Source organism: Halichoeres trimaculatus, unplaced genomic scaffold, assembly GCF_033239565.1.
Source record: "Halichoeres trimaculatus isolate MK-OKI-2021-1 unplaced genomic scaffold, fHalTri1.1 fHalTri1_scaffold_11, whole genome shotgun sequence".
NCBI lineage: Eukaryota > Metazoa > Chordata > Actinopteri > Labriformes > Labridae > Halichoeres > Halichoeres trimaculatus.
This window is the reverse complement of record NW_027437189.1, coordinates 35,239,566-35,260,866: the sequence shown is the minus strand read 5'-3', so window position 1 is coordinate 35,260,866 and position 21,301 is coordinate 35,239,566. Positions and strand designations below refer to the sequence as shown.

The 21,301-nt window shown below is 42.2% G+C and overlaps 1 protein-coding gene across 2 annotated transcripts; it reads right to left on the bottom strand.

Moving 5' to 3' along the window:
- Positions 1-2,732: 2,732 nt before the first annotated feature.
- On the bottom strand, positions 2,733-19,653 carry ccdc22 (CCC complex scaffolding subunit CCDC22). Of its 2 annotated transcripts, XM_074682305.1 has the most exons (16): positions 19,217-19,652; positions 17,377-17,554; positions 17,045-17,177; positions 16,297-16,403; positions 13,125-13,209; positions 12,505-12,674; positions 9,680-9,895; positions 9,410-9,580; positions 9,211-9,330; positions 9,005-9,121; positions 8,826-8,927; positions 6,905-7,012; positions 5,394-5,489; positions 4,680-4,739; positions 4,132-4,206; positions 2,733-3,711 (listed from the first exon to the last, which is right to left on the bottom strand). In XM_074682305.1, exons 1-16 carry the CDS (start codon positions 19,264-19,266, stop codon positions 3,598-3,600), a joined length of 1,902 nt encoding a protein of 633 aa, XP_074538406.1. In that variant the 5' UTR covers positions 19,267-19,652; the 3' UTR covers positions 2,733-3,597. The 2 variants fall into 2 exon arrangements, with proteins under 2 accessions (XP_074538406.1, XP_074538405.1); XM_074682304.1 differs by having other exon boundaries at positions 9,410-9,895; positions 19,217-19,653.
- Between the last annotated feature and the right edge of the window lie 1,648 nt (positions 19,654-21,301).

The window sequence follows — 21,301 nt, the reverse complement described above, 5'->3', positions numbered from 1 at the left end:
TGTCTTTATCCGGAGTAAAAAATTAAGGGCGTATTCAGACCTGGACTGTTTGGTCCACTTTAAACGGACCGGGGTTTGTTTCCCACGCTGGTGTGGACTTTTCATGCAGGTGTGAATAGACACAAACGAACCCTGGTGCGAACCAAACAACCGGACAGAGACCCACTTTTTGAGGTGTTCTCGGTCCGCTTCCAAACAAACTCTGGTGCGGTTCGTGGTTCTCCGGTGCAGGTCTAAATACAAACCAAGGTCCATTCGAACTAACTACACCATATATGTGCCTTGTGGGCCTATAAAGCCACCGTAACCTAACCGTCTTTAGTGCATACCTGATCCTCCGTCTTCTGTTTAGCCACGCTGTTGCTGGCATGTTGTGGGTCAGGACACGCAGAGCATAGCGTCTCCTTGCTGCACGCATTCGTCTTCACTGTTCCAAAATTGTAAACGGTGTTGTTCAGCTGTTTTGAAGGAGCTGCTCTTGAAACTGAAAATGATTTAGCAGCTCTAATAAGAGCACAAACACACATGTTTACCTCCATTTCCAGGTCTGTATTCTGTGTGCCACCTTTGTCAGTGCTGTCCAATGAGAGCACTGATCGTCACACACGTGGATGTGTTTACAGAATATAGTCCACTTGCAAAAAGTACAATCTGAATACGAACCGCACCAAACGAAAAAAATAAAGTCCGCTTTTGGTCCGGACCAAACAAGTGGACTAAAGGACATTCTGGTCTGAATACAGCCTAAGAGACAGTTACACAGCTGGCTTATCCATTCAGAATACTTTTGATCCACCTGCACTCCTGGTTTGTCATCACCAAATAGCAGAACCTTTGGTGATATACTGTATACTCTCCCAGTGTCTCCACCTCATCCTCCTTACAATAATGTACTCCATCTTTTTAGATCAGGTTAAAAATAAAGACTAAAACAGAGAAAAATGGGAAATCACGGGTAAATCCTGAGTAACATACATTTATTTTGTCTCTTTTTTCTTCGTCTTTTCTCTCCCTCTTTTCTTTGAATTAAATGAAATGAGAGAACCAGATATATACTCAGTATCAGATGTCAAGGCTGTTTATTGTTTAATTGTAAGATGTACATCAAACTTCCAGCTGCCGTCAGGTTAACTTTCCATGATGACAAACAGCTTTAATCTGACATCAGATGTGACGGGACAGTTAATATAGATACAAATGTATATGCTGGTTCAGACGGTTACATTAAACAGTGATTGCTGTGATTGTTTATTGCATTAAAATGTGCCTGACACTCTGGAAACCTGCCTCTGAGGCTTTGATGACATGTGCGCACATGTGTGCCTGTCACCAAATTACAGCTGCGGAGGGTGCACTCCGCCTTGCACCGAGGATAGACCAGGTTGGAGCTGGCGAGCTTTCAGCGCACTTTTTTGGCATGAAATTGTCACTGCTCCAACATGAATCTGCTGACACCTCCCCCTGGTGCACCGTCAACTCCCCCTGGCGCGCCGTCACACCCATCTCTGCGCAGACGGTCTACCAAATTGTCAAATTGGCAGCGCAAGGCGGTGCGCCGCACGAAATTAGCACTGCGCAGGCTGCGCCAGGCTTGCGCCCCCTGCGCTGCGCCACGAAATTAGAGCCCCTAGTCTTAATGTCCTGTTATAGTTACTGACCATACACCTCTCTGGGAGGATCTGAGTTTGTCTTGTAGGTTCCTCTGGATCAGTGATTTGGAGGGTCTGCTGCTGTGCTCCTGTCAGACTCCAGCTGCCACGGTTATTTACAGTTTAACCATAATCAACATTACGATGCCAAACTACAGACTGTGTCTCTCTGTCTGCCTGTAGTGTGTGTGTGTGTGTGTGTGTGTGTGTGTGTGTGTGTGTGTGTGTGTGTGTGTACAGACCTATGATTTTCATACTATTTTTGAAGTTGTGCTCTGGTACTGAAAAAAATGGCAGTAAGCTGGAAATATCAGTTACTACCCCTGACCCTGAATCAATACTTACTTCTTATGTATGGATCAGTTAATCTGATCAATACAGTTTCCATGTTCTGTTAAGGCTGGTGGTGGGTTTGTAGCCTTTAACGCCCCCTAGATGGCAATTTTTTGATTCGCTTGCTTGACCTTCTAAACCAAAATTGTTCTGTAGACCTTTTCAATCAATTTAGAAGTGAAAACAGAACTTTTGCATCATCTTGAAATTAAAATGAGAAATTACCCATACATGGAACCCCACTTATCAATTTTCCTGTTGAAAATGGTCTCCATGGAAGGCTACGTTATTTGTCCTGTCTCGTCAGCTGCCCAAAAACAAATCCGAGCACGGAAGCTAACTCGCCGAGTCCGAAAAAATTGACTCGATGACCTGTTAAGCTAGTATTGCTGCACCCATCCATCCATCCATCCATCCCATTTTAACTTTCTTAATGGATGGTCATATTAAAAAAGAAAAAAAAACTTTGGAAGAAACATTGTAAACATGATCCGAAATGCTCAATCTCACTTATGACAACCTAATCACTTTGGCTCAAAGCAGAGTAAAGGAATGAGAGTTCTTTTTGTTGTGTCTAATGATGCGATGCTGAAAAAAAAAAAAATGTTTTTAACAGCTACACCGAAAACAGCCACTTCTTCCTCTAAATTTGTGCCTTTTTGTTGAATGGCGTGTAAAATCAATGATGAGATAGGCTTTGCTGGGTCTGTTCTAGTCAAGAGAAGAAAACTACAGATTTTTGTTGTGCACTGAATGGAGGACTTATTTATTTCTAAAGCAGGGAAAGGAAACAGACACATGGATTGGCTTCAGCAGCACAAAAAGAAATAACACCTTTATGAGCTGGGATGTCATCATGCTAATTGGTGTTTCTCCTGCTTTTACTCTCCATACAAACCATTTCTCCTGCTTACACCTGACCAACCACTGGGACATGCAAACCAGAACACTTCTCAGACCAGAGTCCAGCCATGCAGGTCAACAGAGCTGGACCTCACCATCACAAGCAGAGCTGCTCTTCAAGTTTGTAAGGCATCTTTATTTAAGCTGGTACCATATATACAACAATACTCTGCTGATGGGGCTGAACAACATTGTTAATGGATTACATTCAAAAGGCCATTCACTCAACGTACTGGGTTCAAATAGAAATATGACCACAAAGGGACTGCTAAGGTCTGAAAACCATGGACTACTTCCTGTATTAAAAATTCAAAGGTTTCAGTTTAATCAAGTTATCTTATGAAAACATTTTATACACTGATATGAATGACTTGACATTTGAAGAGAAAAGGTCTGACAGCGCCCTCTGCTGTCCAGTGTTGTGTTTCATTCAGGTACAGAGCAATCACACCAGCATGAGGACCCCCAGGGAGCCACCAGCCGAGCCACAGCACTCAGTGGGATCTATCCATTCAGCTTGTGCTGTAAGATGCCAGGTTAGTCCCATGGTACAGAGAGCAGCCTCCAATGATATCAGAGGGTGGTGTTAATGAGCAGCTGCTGTCTCTTCTTCTTCTTCTTTGTCTTCTTCTTTTTCGTAGTGAAAGCTGGAGTGCTGTTTCAGGTCCATATGCGGTTCCAGGTTCATTCATAAAGAAAACCGCAGCTTCCTTCAGCCTTCTCGCACTTTGGCAGTGAGCGCAGAGTTCTCCTGTCGGATCGCCTTGTAGTCATCCAAAATCTTCTCCAGGTTGGCCACAGTTTTGTTGTTGTGCTCCGCTTCAATCTGTTGGAAATTTTCAGACACCAGTGAAAAAAATACTTTAAAAACTACTTGAATCCTTCACTGTGCTGCTGCACAAACATGTACTGCATCAAGTTCAGATGTAAGAAACAGACTAGAATCTGATTCCTGTTTGGAGTCAGAATGCTGCAGATAAGAGACATTGGAGCTCTGAGAAAAGCTGCAAACCTCTGTGAGAACAGGAAATAAATAATAATTTTAACATCCTCCTTGAGCCTCAAAGCTGCTAGCTGACAACTCCTCTGATAAAGAATCTCCTTTTTGCTCAGTGACCAGCTCGCTGACACAACAGGAAGCTGAACCAAAGAATCAAACCGCACTTCTGTGGGCAGCATGTTTGGTTAAGTGCTGTTTGTGTGATTAAATGATGTTTCTAGAAAAAGGATCTAGAAAAAGTCCTACCTGTTCCTCCAGATCTCGGATCTCCCTCAGGATTGTCCCAGTGTCCTCGATGGTCTGGATCAGCTGATTACAGTTCTACAGAAGAATAAATGAGACCTTTAGGGATGGGTACCTTTCGTATTTGAAACGATACAGTACCGATGCCTGGTACCCGGCAATCGGTACTGGTACTTAACGGTACCAAGTTTCGGTACTTTTTTGTGTTTATGTGGTAAAAAATATCAATTTGTTTGATAATGAAATATAAAAAAAATTCAATTTAACAAATTTATTCTACAATATATAACTTTGCAATGCTGTGTTCATGTCCAGCATGGAAAATCCCCTTCTCTTCCACCCCCTCACAGTCACAAGGATGCATTTAGGTACATGAACATGGTACCTTTTGGTTTTACATGAATCAGTTCCCGGTACTTTTTACAGAATTCGGTCAGTACCAATAAAAGTACCTAATTCGGTACCCATCCCTAGAGACCTTACAATGATCTTAACCTTTTTCTAAAGAGAGTGACTGAAGGCATCAAATACATGACAACAGGAGGACTTACTTCATGTAGAGCGGCCAAGTACTTGTAGGATTTACGAACGGATTCATCTTTTTTGGCGTCCTACGAACAAACAAAGATAAATTCAAAAAAATTTTTTGATTGAGGAAACAGCCCTGATGCTGTGAGGAACTTCAACCTGGGCACATTTTGGGCTTTTTTGCACTGGACTAAACTTGTTTCATCACATGCTTTTATTTTGAAAGGATGCAGCTTTCCCGTTTACAATTTTCATAAAATCAGTGGGTAAAACAAACAATGAAGAAGGGAAATGTGTGATGTTTCAGTAGCCCTCTGAAGGGCTCGGGGTTCATTTCAGTAGAACTGTAGAAATGTGTGTATTATTCAGTTAGGCTGGGTACACACCTCATGTGAACAAATGTTTCAGGATTTGATGGTGGACTATTAAAAAGTTGCAGAAATATTTGATCAAATGTTTTGAACCTTGTTTTTTCTGATAAAAATTAAAGCAGTTTGATTCCACAGGAGCAGAACAAATTAAAACTGTCCATATAGTTTCAGAAACTTACTATCATTTCATTCACAGTATTACACTGATAAAATCAACAACAGAACATGCCCTGTTAATACAAAAAAAAATCTTATCCCTCTCCTGAAGGAATTCTTTTTATTCTACAGCAGTAAAAACTTTTCTTCACAGATAAACAGCTTAAAATAAATGTAACCAGAGCTCTTCTGATAAAAAAAGACCCTCACCTTGAAAACGAGCTCATCGGTCACAGCAAAGGTCCGGTCCAGTTTCCCTGTTAGGTTGTTGATTTCTTTCTGGAGTTCTTTAGTGTCTGATAAGATCTGAAATGAGATCAGGGTCAAGAGTTTGTGAGAGCAGAACCATCCACAGAGGAGACGCTTCAATGTTGAAAACATGCTGTGTTTGTCTTCTGTAATAAACACAGATCCCTCCATGGGTGCGTCTCAATGTGTTAACTTCGAGCTTTCCCTTTCCTCTGTGGCACCAGAAGTACTTTCCCAGTCGCTATTTTGAAGACTGTCCCAAAGCGATAATTGCACTCAGAGGAGAGAGGATGGAGGAGACTGATCGGAGGAGCTATGATCGAGGAGACACGGGAGCCGGCTTTGTGGAAGTCTTTTCACTGACAGACACGCCCCCATATTGAATATCACTCTCTAATTGGACGCTGCAGCGGCTCAGATTTTTCCAACTTCACAAACACAACGGAGTTTAATGAAAGAAAAAGCTTAAATCAGGCACTAAGGGTCGTTCAGAAACTGATCATAAATCTGGTAATAAAGTGTTTGTTGTGAGTTTAAAGCACAAAACACTGAACACAGCCATCATCAAATCAATATAACAGAGGATAAATACAGAAAACTGACTGATAAACAGTATCTTCCTGAGACACAATAAGGTGGGTCATATTAATAAGCTTTAGAGTTCACGATCAGATAGGCTCAAGATAAAGGCTAAATAATTCATAAATTATCTCACGCATTTTCCCGGAAAAGTGATCCATGAGCTTTAAACAGCACACAGAATAAACAGAGAGCAGGTTTTCTTCATGGTAACGTGTTTGTTAAACAAGTTAAAGAAACAGACAAATCTCTGATACTGTCTCTGTTTGATCTGAGTTATTACAGCGCACATGTGCAGACACACAAACAGCTGATAGAGCTGACTGACAGATGATCCAGAGGTGATCAGCTGATGCCGTCATCACTGAAACATCTCACTTCATGTGACGTGAGGAGAGAATGTCCCATTGCTCTATAAACGAATCCCCTCCATCCTCTCTCCTCTCTTCATTTCCTCGTGTCTCTCTCATGCATCTCTGGTGGGAGGGACTAAGACGCAAATGAACGACGCAAGTGGAGGAAGGAAGGATGGAACCTTATCGCTTTGAGACGCCCCCCCATGTCCCCGAGGGAGGCTCTCTGAAGTTGCATCAGTTTTTAAAGGTCTGTAATGATGAATATAACATTTTATTCTGCTTTCCTCTTCTGGGCCTGCTTCTCACACTGTCAGAGACACTTTATGTTCACAAGGTGTGAAGAACAGAACCAAAGACCCAGACCTAAGACCAGCAGGTGAACAGTGCACATTCTGAGTGAGAAAGCGTTGTTCACAGAACGTGATAGATCATTTGTTGTGTGTTTATTAAAATGCTCATTTCTCCATAAAGAAGTTAAAATAGAAAAACATCAGGTTTGACATGGTGTGATCTCTGGATCTGTTTGGTCAAGTGTACCTTGGTAATCTCCTCTTTCTGTTTTTTGATGTTTCCAACGATCTCCAGAATCCTCTGAGTGTACGCAGACCGAGACGCATCCTGAGGAAGGTTTTCTAACTCTGTTACCTGAGAGAAGAGAGAAGACACAAACAGACACAGGATGAGGGGTGAAATCAGCAAACTGCAGACACAGGTAGGGTTGGGAAGCAGTGGCGGACTGGGACTGAAAAACAGCCCTGGACTTTGACTCGGCCCAGTCCACAACAACAGGTGCTCAAAAGATCATCAGCCAGAGACACAGGGTTCAAAATACTTCAATATTTAACCCATGATATTCTACCTTCAAAATCAAAGCATTATCACTGCAGTTGATTAAAAGTGGTGTTAAGAGCATAGTATAGAACAATGATTCCCAACCAGGGGTACGTTTACCCCCAGGGGTACCAAAGAACATTGCAGGGGGTACATGATGTATTTTCAACCTGGAACTACTGAGTTAAGCCTGTCAATAGAATTGTATGTGTGGGGGACAACTAATTTTCCCAGGGTAGCAACAACCAGAGTTGAGCTAAAATGAAACAGCTGCTAGCCTGCAGCTAAAACATCCAGTTGCTCTGGTTTCAGGAGAGGGTTAAGAGAAGCCCACAGAGAAACTATTTTGAGTGTTTTGTTCCTGATTTTCATAGTTTTAAATGCCTGCCACTGGCAAACGTGTCTGTAAGTTTGCGACATTTGGATGATTCACTCTCTAGTTGTCTGGTTTTCTTCTCTCTTGCCTTCTTAGCCCCACCCTTCTCTTTCCTTTTTTTGGAATTACCAACAGCAGTCTTCATGGTGTCCAGGGGCGTAAATTCCTCTTGTTGGGGTAAACAGTAAAATTTCACAGTAATTCTAGGGGGGGAGTGACATTAAAATAAATGCTATATTTTTGCTGTATTGTCTTGATACTTAATCAAATGTCTTGCATAGTTTTAGTTTATATACATATATATATATATATATATATATATATATATATATATATATATATATATATATATATATATATATATATATATATATATATATATATATATATAAACCACTTTAGATCTACAACCATTATTGTTGTCATCTACATCCTCCTCTGAGGAACAGCTTTGACGCGCTGGTCACCATGAGAAAGTTTGGACCAAACCATTTTAAGGGCAGGGGGGTTTGTGATCTTTAACAACTAAAATTGTCAGTGTGTTTTTAAGTAGCGTTACTTGGATTATACCACGGAAACACATTACTCTACTACTAGAAAAATGTTATTTAACCACGATTTTTGGGGGGGACAACTTTGTGGAAGAGGGGGACACGTCCCCTGTGATGGTCTCTACCCTCTAGTGTATTTCTTCCATCTCCACTTGCTCTCAACACCTATAAGTAGCGAGTAAGCTGCAGCTCAGTTTGTGCCAGCGCATTGCTGCCACCCCTGAAACAGCAGTAGGCCTATATTGTAAAAAGAGAGAAAAAAACATGATGGTGGCGCAGCAGCTATTCGGCAGCACCGGCCGCCGGCTGCCGCCAATGGGCCGTTCTGGTATTCATCCAGATGACCAGTCTGCCCCTGCTGTGAAGTGCACACCCTGAGACACACTCCATAAAGACAAACACAATGTTTAATAGCTGGCTGCTCTTTATCTATCTGAGGTTGTGTTCCAGTGAGTTTTACTCACACAGGGAGGCAAACTTCCCCCACAGCAGAAAAATGAAAAATGTCTCATTCACATTTGTGCAAACACAAGCTGAGCACATGGTTTGCTCTGCAGAGTCATTTAGAAATGATGAAATCTCTGTGATTCTTTCTCTGTCTCAAGTTGAAGTCATGCAACCCTTTTGTGATAACCTGGCTTTAGCTGAACTTGCTGCTGATTATTTCTGTTCTGGTGAAAACCATCTTAAGTTCAGTTACCAGCTGTTTGTAGATCTCCTCCTTCTTTTTGGCCTCCTCGGAGGACACACGGATTTTGTCATGCAGAGACTTGATTTCTGTCAGCTTCCTGGATGACTCCATCTGAAGAAAAGAGAGACAGATGGTCAGATTAACAAAGTGACAGGACATATCTATGGTGATCTGTGGTAGTATCTCACATCCTGGTTGCTGCAGATTTCCTTCAGTCTGCGATGCTCATCTATGAGTGGAGCTCGATGTTTCTCCCACTGAGAGGCCAGGTTCACCACCCGGTTTGCACTTGCTTCAACCAGAGCCTGAGGTAGGAGGAACGGACAGGTTTGGATCTCTCTGCTGGGTGTGAGGAGTCTGATACCTGATCAGGGATTTCACTCAGCCCTCCTACCTGAAGCTTCAATAGGTTCTCGTCCGCGTCTGGCAGCAGATCCACGGTTTTCTTCTTCACCTGCATCTTCTCATCTTTTTCAGAGTTTCCCAGCTCCCTCTGCTTCAACTCATCCAACACCTAGAGAGTGAAAAGAGCCACATTATAAAATGACCTCCATCAGCCTCAGCGTGTGTGCATGCATGTGTGTTTATGTTACCTGTGTATTAGTGACACTCGTGTGCTTTAAGTCCGCTGCCAGCTGATCCACGTCACTGCAGAGCTGCTGAAACTGGTGCTGGAGAGAGGTCAGCTCCTCCTGCTGCCGGAGCTGGATTTCAGTCTCTGACTGAGGCCCAGTGGGGAGGGGGCTGGTTACTGGTACTGCCTCCTGTAGGAAACACACACACACACACACAGTTGGAGAACACAGCAGAAACTTTGTATCCTCTGACAGTCTTATTGCCCATGTCTGTGTTCTGCTCCGCACCTGTGTGAAGGAGAACTTCTGTGTGTGGGTGAAGTGCGTGCCCTTGGTCAGGATGTGGTCGGAGGGGGCGGTGCCTCTGAAAGACTGCAGCAGCTCAGACAGCTCTGATGAAGAGCAGGGACCACTAAAGGCACTTTCAGGAGAGGGCAGAGCAGCAGAGCGAAGCTGCTCCTCAATACGTTTACGCAGCCGGCCCAGTTTCCTGGAGCGGTACTCCTTCAGACAAAGAGAGAAACACACACACAATCATTCAGCTCAGACAGGTCTTAAGAAACACATTCCTCTGCTATAAAAACACAGGGGGCACAGTGGCCCTCAATTATCAATCCTGCGTGGGAATTGGCACAAATTTGAGTGTAAAAATGAGCTTACAGCAACGGTCACGTGTGATCCAGGAAACGTGCGTACCAGGGCCAATCATGGCGTATGCCTGATCAGGTATTGATAAATGTGGCAGCTGAAAACATTCATCATTTACCCAACATGCCCCTAAATATTCAAGGTTAAGCTGGCCAGACCCACAGAATTTACAACATAGAGGGACGCAGTGCAGAAAAAACAGAGACTTCTCTGTGCTGGAGAAACAAAACCCCGTAGCAGAGGGAGAGAGAAATGACGCAGATTGTTTGACTGCTGGAAAACGAGGGTTACGTATGTAACCACAGTTCTATAAACCCTGGATGACCACCAGAGGAGGTGCTTCAAGCACTGAATGATACCATATCGTGTATTCGCAGGTCGAGTAGCTATACCAACAGAGTCACGTGTAACCCCCTGATGACCCCGACAAGTCTATATCCTCCAGTGTCATCAGAAGATCTGTTCCTGTGGAATCTTCTGTTGAGATGCGATGATCCCAAGTGACCAAAAGCTCTGGCGGTCATCCAGGGTGCATGGAACCGCTGTTACATATGTAACCCTCGTTCTATTTCAACCTTCCTGACCACCAGAGGCTGTGCTTCAAGAACTGGATGACTCATACCAACAAAGTCACGAGGGGTCCCCTCTACACCCACCTCAATTCGTAGGAGCTGGCTGGTCCCGGAGCAGGACCAGTAAAACCTCGTGAAAGTGCTCAGTAAATGTCTATGGTCAAACAACCATTTTTTAACAAAAGTAGTGGCATCAAAATTAACCAGTAAACCGTGCCGTGCTTAAGCACGATTGCCCACAACCGAGTTGCTATCCTATGCTGCTAGCTGTTAGCTCTGGCAAACACAAATTTACTAACCGCAACAAAAGAACTAATACAAGCTGGCTGTAGGCCGAGTTGCTACACTACGCTGTTAACGGTTAGCTCCGGCGAACACAACTTCGGTAACAGTAAAATAGAGAACTGAACTACGCTGATGTGGTGAAAACACACACAACCTCAGCAACAACAAAAGCTGTGACACTCACAATGTGTCTGCGACTACCTCTGGGGATTACTATCTAAGGAAGCTGAAGTCAAGCTTGTCACAGCCCTTGGAGGGCGACTGAAACCCTGCAACTCTGACAGAGTCTCAGGGCTACCAGCGACAAGCCAAAGAGCCACTCACTGGTCCAACACCTGCGAGCCAGAAGATGTAAAGGAACAGATCCTCTGATGACACTGGAGGATATAGACCTGTCGGGGTCATCAGTGGGTTACACGTGACTCTGTTGGTATAGCTACTCGACCTGCGCGTGCACGATATGGTATCATTCAGTGCTTGAAGTACCTCCTCTGGGGGTCAGGAAGGTTGAAATAGAAGTGGTGTTAAAAGCGTCAGAAAAAAACTTGCCTGCAAGGAAATAACTCCAGTCATCAGCAGTGTGAATGTGATAAACTGAACTACAACAGAGTTTTTAACATTTAGTCTACACATCTTTCATTTGATCAGTGATATTTGACTGTTAGAAGCCACAATATTATTCATCGTTTCCTTTTAGGTCCAGAAATGTGGAAGGTTGGCTTTTAAAAATGTGTTCGAGCCCTGAAAGAAGCTACAGACTCCAGCCTGAACCTGAACCTGTCACAGACTGAGGAGGGACTGGAGCTCTCACCAGGTCTGCTTCAGTTTGAAGCAGAAGAGACAGAGGGACAGACCAACCTGCATTGTGTCAGATACAGATAATAAAACCTTTTCAATATCATAAACTAGTTCACCTACAAAAACGAATCCCATTAACTTCATTTGTGGTCGTTTTGGTGCCTGGACAAGCTGTGTGTCGTACATGCACAACTACGCTCGGGTAGAACAGATTTTATGATTGTTTGTACCACGAGGAGAGCAGGTTGTGTGTAATCCCATGTTAATGGACGTCTTTTGCTGTGAAATAGTCACTTTTTCACACACAGTTCACTTTTATATGATAATATTGTGAGGAGTGAAATAATCATCTTTACAGTAAATCCTGAAACTAATACAGCTTCCTTAGAAAAAATCAAGACTAAAAGTTGATTTAACGTCGTCTGAATGTTCTCTGCAGAGACTTTATCATTGACATGAGAGTGTACTAAAAACTGATAACGTTTTTTTTAAGTAATCAGATAAAGGAAACACATTTTTTATATGAAGAAACCAGCTGACAGCTCACCCTGCTTCGCTTTTGTAGCGATGTATTTTATAGATTGGCAGAAGTAGAGTGAAATATTAGAAACATTCCTGGTCTCATATCTAATTTAACTATCTACATGATAAGAACATCAGTTTTTCAGTCTGAAAATGTTTTGCGCTCATATGAGAAGAACCCAGCCGCTTCCTCCCTGCTCTGTGTTTCATCAGGTCCTCAGAGTCAAAAAGAAAACCGCGCAGCTTCACAGACTCAAACCCAGTCCCTGTGGGTTTAGAGAGACTCACCTGTGGTGTGAGGCGGGACAGGAGTCCCTGGCTGTTCCACTCGTTGTCCCACTCCTGAGCAGCACTCAGCTCAGCCGTGTGCTGCTCCAGTATGGACGCTGCCACAAAGGAATGATGGGAAGGCTGGGCGGTCACAGGCAGGAGAATATCCCGCTGGTAGTCTCTTACCTCTGATGTCACAGAAGGAACAGAAACACAGTTTGAAAACTCAAGACTTCAACCACCTTCTATTAGTCACCTGGAGCACAGTTGGCCTTGCAGTGTAAATCACGCCCCATAAGGTTTACCCAAGAGTCTGGTGGCTCAGGGTCAAACCCAGCCTGTGGCCAGTTTCAAACATGCCAGTCTCTACTCCACCCCTGTTTCCAGCTCTGTCCACTGTCCTGTCCTCTCTATGACATAAACCATGCTTTCAGAATAATCTTTAGACAGGCTGAAAAATTAAATTGCATAAAATCATGAATTTTATAAACTAAAGATGTTTTTAAAAAACCGTCTGGGTATTAATAATCAAATGTTCAATCACATCACCATCTACTGGAAAGCTGCTGCAAACTCTGACCTGCAGAAAAGCTCTCCCGCACCTGTGTTTGCATGTCTGTCTGCAGCATGGTATCTACCTTTCAGCTGCTTCTTCCCAGGACCTTTAGTGCAGTGTGCCAAACTCAGCGGCTGGACGTGGAAGCAGTGCAATTCTCCAGGACTCTGAAGAGAATCAAAAAAACTCTTGTCAGGGTTGAAATGTTTCCAGACATGTGACACATCATCATAAACAAGCCAGCTTTGTGCATCCAGATCCTGAGATAAAAGTCACGACCATTTCATCAGGAGTAGAAATGCCTCAGCCATTTCTAAGCGATTATCTGCTGGCTGAGTTTCATCCTACTTTCATTTGATCCAGATTTATGGTAGAGTGTTTTAAACCACCCAGTTTTCATGGGGCTGCGTCAAAATGAGTCCACTGTTGTTCAGAAACATTCACAGGCGAGCAGCTTCTGCATAGAGAGTGGAGAACAGAGCTTCCTTTGGTTCCATGTTCATATGGAGTGAGTTTGTTTCTCACAGCCATTCTTTTATTTTGTTTTATTCAGATCCTCATTTCTATTATTGATTAATTCATTAATCAAATCATCTGTTTGGGAAAACAATGAACACTATGAGGCTCAGCTGCTTGGTGTGATCATTTTGTTGACATTTACATATTTTCCAAGGCCTTGCTGAAGAGAGCTTTCTAGGGCCTGAGCCTGCAACCACAGGTGGCAGGCTTACACCGTAAAGATTATTATTATTCTTTTCCCACCTTTAACCCCAAATTGCGTGCCTTTCACTTGAGACAATTGCACAATAAAACTCAGTCACGGGGAAAAATGTATGAATCCAGGGCTTGCACAAAAAATATGCTCCATGGCGCCCCCCAGTGACTGAAAAATGCACCACCACCCTTCACCGAAAAATTCTCATTGTGTCTCTTCATCCTGGCAGACTACCTGCGTTTGTTTATATCTGTCACGCAGCGCGCGCAGACTGATACACTAAGCGGCGAGCGCCTCATGGCCAGCTGTGGCTCTGCAGCGGAGGTAGCACTGTTTTACGACAAGATGAGAACTAGAGCCTTAATAGCGGTGTTTTTGTGTGAAAGTAACGCGCTGAAAATTCTCTAAATAAGGCGTGAATGCAGACCGATATCGGATTTTTTCCGTGGGAGTCCGTTTATTTGTGTTTTTGGTCAAGTAAAATATGGTCCCGTCTGAGTGCAGAGGAAACCGGCAGAGGAGCAGGGAGGGGGTGTTTGGTGCGAGCGCTCTGGGCTTCTGCTGCACAAAAACACTGCTGTAGGGGTCATTTCTGCCCTAAACCTTGTGATAGGACCCAACTTGTTCCATCCCTGAGTATCACTTTGAACTCCGAAACTCATCATAAACCAGGAAGTCATAGTTACTCTGTCCTTAAGTGTCCCAATCTTCTTCAGATTTCACACACCATCAGATCCATCTCACAACACTTCTATAACCTCAAATCTCTGCTACTGCAATCGCGCCACCCTCTGGAAATGCATGATAATATCTATTACATATATGTTCTCACATTTGTCCCCAATTTTACACACGATGTCACTCCCACTCTGGCCACATTCTGCTGCACATGCGGCGGCCAGGACATGTGGCGACCAGGACATGCTCCGATGGGCACACGACAGGCGAGGGCCCGCTTAATGCTCCTTGCATCTTTAATTTATCCTACTATATACTCGGTTCCTTTAGGCTTCCTATGCTTGTTTCTTTTGATGAATGCAAACAGCTTTCAGATGCCTTCCAGTTCCCATATTAGCAGCTGGATCACATTAAAGAATACAGTCACGCAAACAATTATTGGATTATCGATTAATTGTCAATAAGAAATAACTCAATCAAAATAAATTAATTACACTTAATCACAGCTTTAACCCGTAATTCCCCGCCAGCCCACATAATGGCGTGCTTTGTCCCAGATGTCCTTGATGCACACGTGGGAACACAAGAGAAGCAGACCTCTGACAACAACAACAACAAGACAAACGAACAAAAGTGGACTACTTTCTTAAAGATCCACCACCTGACTTTGACTCAAGTCCTACAACATGGTGGAAGGTAAAGGAAGGCAGGTCTCCAAGAGTAGCAAACCTTGCACGGAAATACCTGGCCATACCTGGCATATCTGTCCCTGCTGTGCCAGTGTTTTCAGCAGCTGGCATAACTGTGAACAGGCTCCACACAAGGCTCACTCCTGACTAGGGATGGGTACCTTTCACACCTGAAACGATATGGTACCAAAGCCCGGTACCTGGCAATCGGTACTGGTACTCAATGGTACCAAGTTTCGGTACTTTCTTGTGTTTAAGTGGTAGAGGATATACATTTTTTTACTAATGAAATATAAAAAAAATTCAATTTAACATATTTATTTTTCCATATATAACCTTGCAATGCTGTGTTCATGCCCAGCATGGAAAATTGCCTACTCTTCTATTCCCTCACAGTCACAAGGATGTGTTTAGGTACCTAAACATGGTACCTTTTGGTTTTACCTGAGTCGACACTCGGTACTTTTGACAGAATTTGGTCGGTACCTATAAAATACCTAATTCGATACCCATCCCTACTCCTGACCAGTGTTTCCCCTCCCATTGTAAAGGGAGGTGGCCCACCCTCCCAATGGAGGCACCCGCCCCCCCTGAGAGTCGAGTTAATTTTGCTTTCCATGTTTCGCGCATGGCGAAGTTCCACCTCCAACGCATTGACAGACACACAAACAAGTGCGCACATTGTCACACACAGACAAGCTCATTCCGTATAATAAAGCTACCACAAGAAACATTTGCCAGAGCCTTCTCTGTGAAGATGCAGCACACACTCTCCTGCCCCCTGCTGTCGACGCCCCATCACCTTCACAGACACACAAACACGTGCGCACATTTACACACACAGACAAGTAAAGATGCAACAATTGCTCTCCTAAGTTTGCAAGTTTGTTTTGCTTCTAACAGACAGTGAACTTATTTAGTTTCATGTCTCAAGTAGCCTCGCCATTGCACTGTTCCATTTGTGATTGTGTTGTTCCCTGCTGTTACGAATAATTTTTCTATTAAGGAATATGATTTGCATTTTCTCTCATAAGAAAGATAGCATTTTCATAGAAAGGAACCTATTGATTCAGAGGAAAATTCAGCTTCTCAGAAAAATTGCTAGTCTGAATAAGTCTGATCCTCTCAAACGTTTTGCAGTCATTAAATAAAATAAAATGTTGTGTATTTACTTGTGTTTCACAGTTCAGAGGCAGTCTACAGTTTGGAGGCAGCCAGGGCACAGACAGCTGGGCTTTGATTGCAGCAGCGATGGATCTCTGGAGGACCACGGATTTACCTGCAAGGAGAAAACACAGTTTTAACCATCTCCACAGAGATTCAAGAACAAAACACCTCGACATGACAGCAACTTCATCTTGAGTAACCCTAGAGCAGAACAAAACAGAAGACTTCCTCATTTCAGAAAAAAACTCTCTACAGCTGTTTGTTAATCTGTTCCTGTCATGAACAGTTCTTCTCATACTGTTATAAGTAACCAGCATGACCACCTAAGCTCACTCTCATCTCTAATATAGAATGATATAGGAGACTAATATGGTCAACAGGTGTGAGGTCAGGTGATGCTTTTACAAAGATTTGCAAAGTTTTGGGAAAGAAGATTTTACCAACAGACTGTTTCTCATCACTTCAGATTAAAATGTCTGTCTGCCACTGTCAAGAAGAAGAATAATCACATGTGCAGTGATCCCTAAAGGCACCACTGTGTTTTAATAAGATGCAGAAAAAGCCTGAAATTTTCTGAAGAACTAAACTCTTCTCTTGAACCTTTAAGTGTTTAAAAAAAGTTCTGCTCTATAATTCAGCTAAATGGTTCTTTGGTTATACACATCTTGCCAGCTTTCCTACTCTGTGTGAAGATATCATCATCTGTGGACAACACAAGTGCATGAAAATACAAAAGAGGAGTGTCCCCTGTACCTGTTGGCTGGTCTGAGGTCTCTGCACTCTCTCTAGGCAGCTTCTCCACCAGGAACATGAGCAGAGAGCGGATCTCTGGTTCGTTGCTGTACAGAAACGTCTGGTAGCCTATCTCTCCTTTGTAGCCAATGTCCTGACAAACAAAGGTGTTATATGTCACATACACACACTCAGACATGCACACACACAAACAGCTCTGCCTGCTCACAGTGAGTCTGTCTTATATCTGTTCATTTGTGATGAACTGTAGTTTTTCTGTCTGATTCAAACTGTAAAGGAGCTCCATTCACCCTTATTAAGTAAAGGTTAGAACAGAGAGAGAGGGGTCTTACCTGGCAGGCTTGTGCGAGGCTCATGCCCACCCTGAAGCGGGCAGACATGCCTGGAGGGAGGGAGGTAGGCAGCCCACTGCCCAGGCCTGGATTGATCACTCGAATACATCTGACCACTGCCTCCACTATCAGCTCACTGGTAAACTGTTTGACACTGCCCACCTCCTCACTGATCTCTCTGTGGGAAATACAATCAGAAAAAAAAATAAGGAATCCACTAACAAACAAGCAGACAAACAAAAAGGAAGTACGGTAAGTTTGCCAGCCTCGATATACTGACACGTGCATGCATGTTTGTTTTCCTCCTCTCTTTCGACCAAAGAGGCTGAATGAGAAGATGGCTCACTACGTCTATCTTTCCTAACATCGAGGTGCATAGGTTCTATAGCGGATTTAGCGGATTTATAGTGGAGTGAGCATCTGTCAAAAATGTGATCTTTGGGGTGAAGATGGGGCTGATCGCATGTACACACGGAGAGAGCTGAAGCAAGCGTCCTGAGGGGTAAGGAGGAAACACACGCTAATATGAGTGATGGCACCAAAGATACAGTTCTTAAGCCGCCTGCCACAGTCCCAGTGTGGGAATATTTTGTTTTTTATCAGAATGAACAAAGTGTGAGCTCATGAACACCAACGAGCTGATATGTCGCATTTGTTTGAAAATAGTGGCGACGAAGAAGAAGGAGGGGAGGTGCAGCGGAGCCTTGTTCTTTGACAATCCACTCTTACTGAGGCTTTTGGTCTGCAAAGTAAATAGAAATAAAAGCACAAATGGTGGGCGCTCAAAGACCGCTACATTGCCAAAGAAATGCAGCCCTTCAATAGTTTTAAAAGTTTTATTGTTTTCGATTAGTATTAATTATTTTCATTGACATGTATTTTTTTCTAAAAGAGAGTCCATGTCATTTTCATTGTTTTTTTTTCTCTTTTTTGTTTAAGTTTATTATATTTTTTGTGTAATTTATTTTACTTAAAAGATCCTGAACTTTAAATTTCAGTTAAATACTCTTAAGAAATTAAAGTTTCTTGCTTTTGATATGGTGTACTCACTTTATTATCCAATTTATCATAATGACATCAATGAAAAAATGGGAAAAAAACAAAAAAAAAAAACAAAATAATATTGACAATAATATCGTTTATCGGCAATAATATTTTGGAAAATTATTGTCAAGCAAAATGTGTTATCATGACAGGCCTATGTATGATAATTAAATGCTATACTCCAAGATTTCTGGAGTCGCTAGTGTAAATGCTAATGCTGCAATATCACTGAGATTCATTGCGCAGCCCTAAATCATATTATTATCTCTAAATCAATCTGTTGTGGTATAATTGATGTTTGATGATCCTGTCACGGGTTAGCCTGCAGTTTCCGTCCCATTTTAACTGATTATTCATCTTAATCACACTAACCTGTCTTCTTCTTGTTTTCAATATCTATGAAATGTGTCCATGTATTAAACTTTTAGGTTTATACATAAGTGTTCGAACATATACCCTAATGCAAATACCTTCATACTTAGAATATTATTACGCACAGAGAAAAGGGGGACACGGTTAAAAACGACTGGATAACGACAAAACAGCTGTAATCACATAGTGAACATCTAGTTTTATCAGCACAACTAGTTTTATCATGCTCAGGTCAATGCCATGACGTTGGCCTTAGATAACCTTGAATAATATGCTGTCTCAGATCATATGACGAGCAGCGGGAGGCTCATTACATGACTGACAGCGATGAGACAAACCAGCAAACACAACATGAAGCAGCTAACATGATAGCGTTAGCACTGACACACACACAGCTGATCAGTCAGAGCTCTGCTGTACTTACGTGCCGACTTGTTTGAGGGCGTGAATTAAGATTTTGTCCACTTCTTCCATCTTTATTCTGAAGATATGCTTGCTGGCTAACAGGCAGGTTTATAGCAATGCATCTGCTGCAGTCTGTGTTATTTATTAACAAGGAGTTAGTTTATGTTAGTGTGGGTTATCCATGGCTAGAGAACTAGCTTCCATCTTCTCAGAGCTAACCTATGGACTAGCCCTTAACAGCTACCAGGACCTCCCTGGTGGAAACCATCTTAATTACCCGCCGCCCTAACACAAATCCGCGTTTTCTAAAACAGGACACTTCTCTACATTCCGCTCAAAATGAGGCTGACCTGTGCTAACTCACACAAACCTAACAAATCTGACATTTCTCTTCAGTCCAGTGTGGAAACGAAGTAACGAGGTAATAGAGCGGCGGTGCTGGTGGGAGGTAGAGTTTCATCCTCATCTACGACAGATAAGAACAAATGGGAAGTGAGCCACCGAGGAATACATTTCCCAGCATGCACCGGGAGGGACAGTCTCATGACCGGAAAACTGCTGGTTTGTTATAGGGATGTTTTGTTGGGATTGGATACGAACTTTGACTTTACACCTTTTTTTATTCATAAGAACAGGACCCTGAAATCTCTATTTATTTTTGCTTCTTTAAATGATATAAAATATACATTGAATCATCATCACCTGCCAGAGGAGATAAGGCTGTAGCTTCTTTTAAGTCACTTTTAAAAACTCACTTTTATAGAACTACTTTAATGTGATGTCGTCTTTTAAGTCTTTTTAGTCCCTTTAGTCTTTTTAGTCTTTCAGTCTTTCTTTTATTTTTATTCAGATTGTTTATCTTGCCTCATCTTTAGTCATTCTTTTAATCTTTTATTGAAGTCTTTGAAGCTATTTGTGTTACTGTTCTGTCTCTTTTATTATCTATATTTTGTTTTATTGCTGTCTCCTGTTTTTATTAATTTAGTAATGTATCTTATTTATTAATTTTAATTATTTATTTATTTATTTATTTATTCATTTATTTATTTATTTATTTATTTATTTATTTATTAGCTTACTTGATTTTACTGGTCCTCACGGTCTCATTTTATGTAGCAGTGTTCCTGTATTGTCTGGGTTCTTATGATTTATGGAGGGAGCCCTTTGATTTATGGGGCTGGAGTCACTAGCCACCTAACACCATCAGGGCACAGTTGCACTTGTGTTTTGCTGTACCCTGATGTGTCTCCAGCCCTGTGAGGTTGGGGCCTCCTCTGTGTCTATGGCTAGCGGTCTGTTGTGCCCTCTTCTGGGGTTTAAGTTCTTTGTGTTATGTGTGTGTTTGTGTTATGTTAGTGTTTAAGTTCTTTGTATTATTTTGTATTATGATGACTCTTTATTTCATTCTGTTATTTGTGTTTGTCTTTAATTGTTCTTTGATTTTATTTAACCTTCTTTTTTTGTTGTCTGTGCCATTGCTGTCAAAGCACTTTGTAAACAAACGTTTTTAAAAGTGCTACATAAATAAAGTTTATTATTATAGTTTATTAATGAAAACAATGAAACGACCAAAACTAGAAAAGCACTCAGAGAGCGCAGACCTCCGTCAAGCAGATTGTAATTGTGACGCAACACTTCAGTCCTACTTTAATGTTATACTCACTTTCAGCAGACTGTCTGCTACAATTTGGTGTTAGTTGCAGGTTTGTACAATAATTTATTACCTGACATTGTTGAAAATTATGTTGACCCATGTTTGCAGCTTCACTCCTGATTTTCTGTCTGTGTGACGACATGTCTCATCACGTCCTGCCTCTCTGCTTTTCTGGTTATGGAATTTGGGTTTAGCCACTAGCTCTGAGAGGCTTGAAATTTGAAAGACTTTTATCTAATTGTAGAGTTCTGCTCACTAAGTCCATTTTTTTTTCGGATGCCTTATTTTGATCTGTAAACTGGAGGAAAAAAAAAAAAATCATCACAAACAGACACCTTGCAATGCTGAATCCGATGCGTTTATTTTGTATTAATTGTGAAAAATTCGCAGTACAAGAAAAATGGGATCATCAAGCAGTAATCAAGGGATTGATCCTGAACAGCGGCTGTC

What these genes read in the sequence shown, in the direction of transcription:
- ccdc22 (XM_074682304.1), bottom strand. Translation starts at nt 19,266, where the DNA reads ATGGAAGAAGTGGACAAAATCTTAATTCACGCCCTCAAACAAGTCGGC. An exon ending in TGGGAAGAAGCAGCTGAAAG is followed by an intron (nt 12,675 to 13,124) that starts GTAGATACCATG and finishes CTGTGACATCAG; the next exon opens with AGGTAAGAGACTACCAGCGG. An exon ending in TGTCCCGCCTCACACCACAG is followed by an intron (nt 9,896 to 12,504) that starts GTGAGTCTCTCT and finishes CTTTGTCTGAAG; the next exon opens with GAGTACCGCTCCAGGAAACT.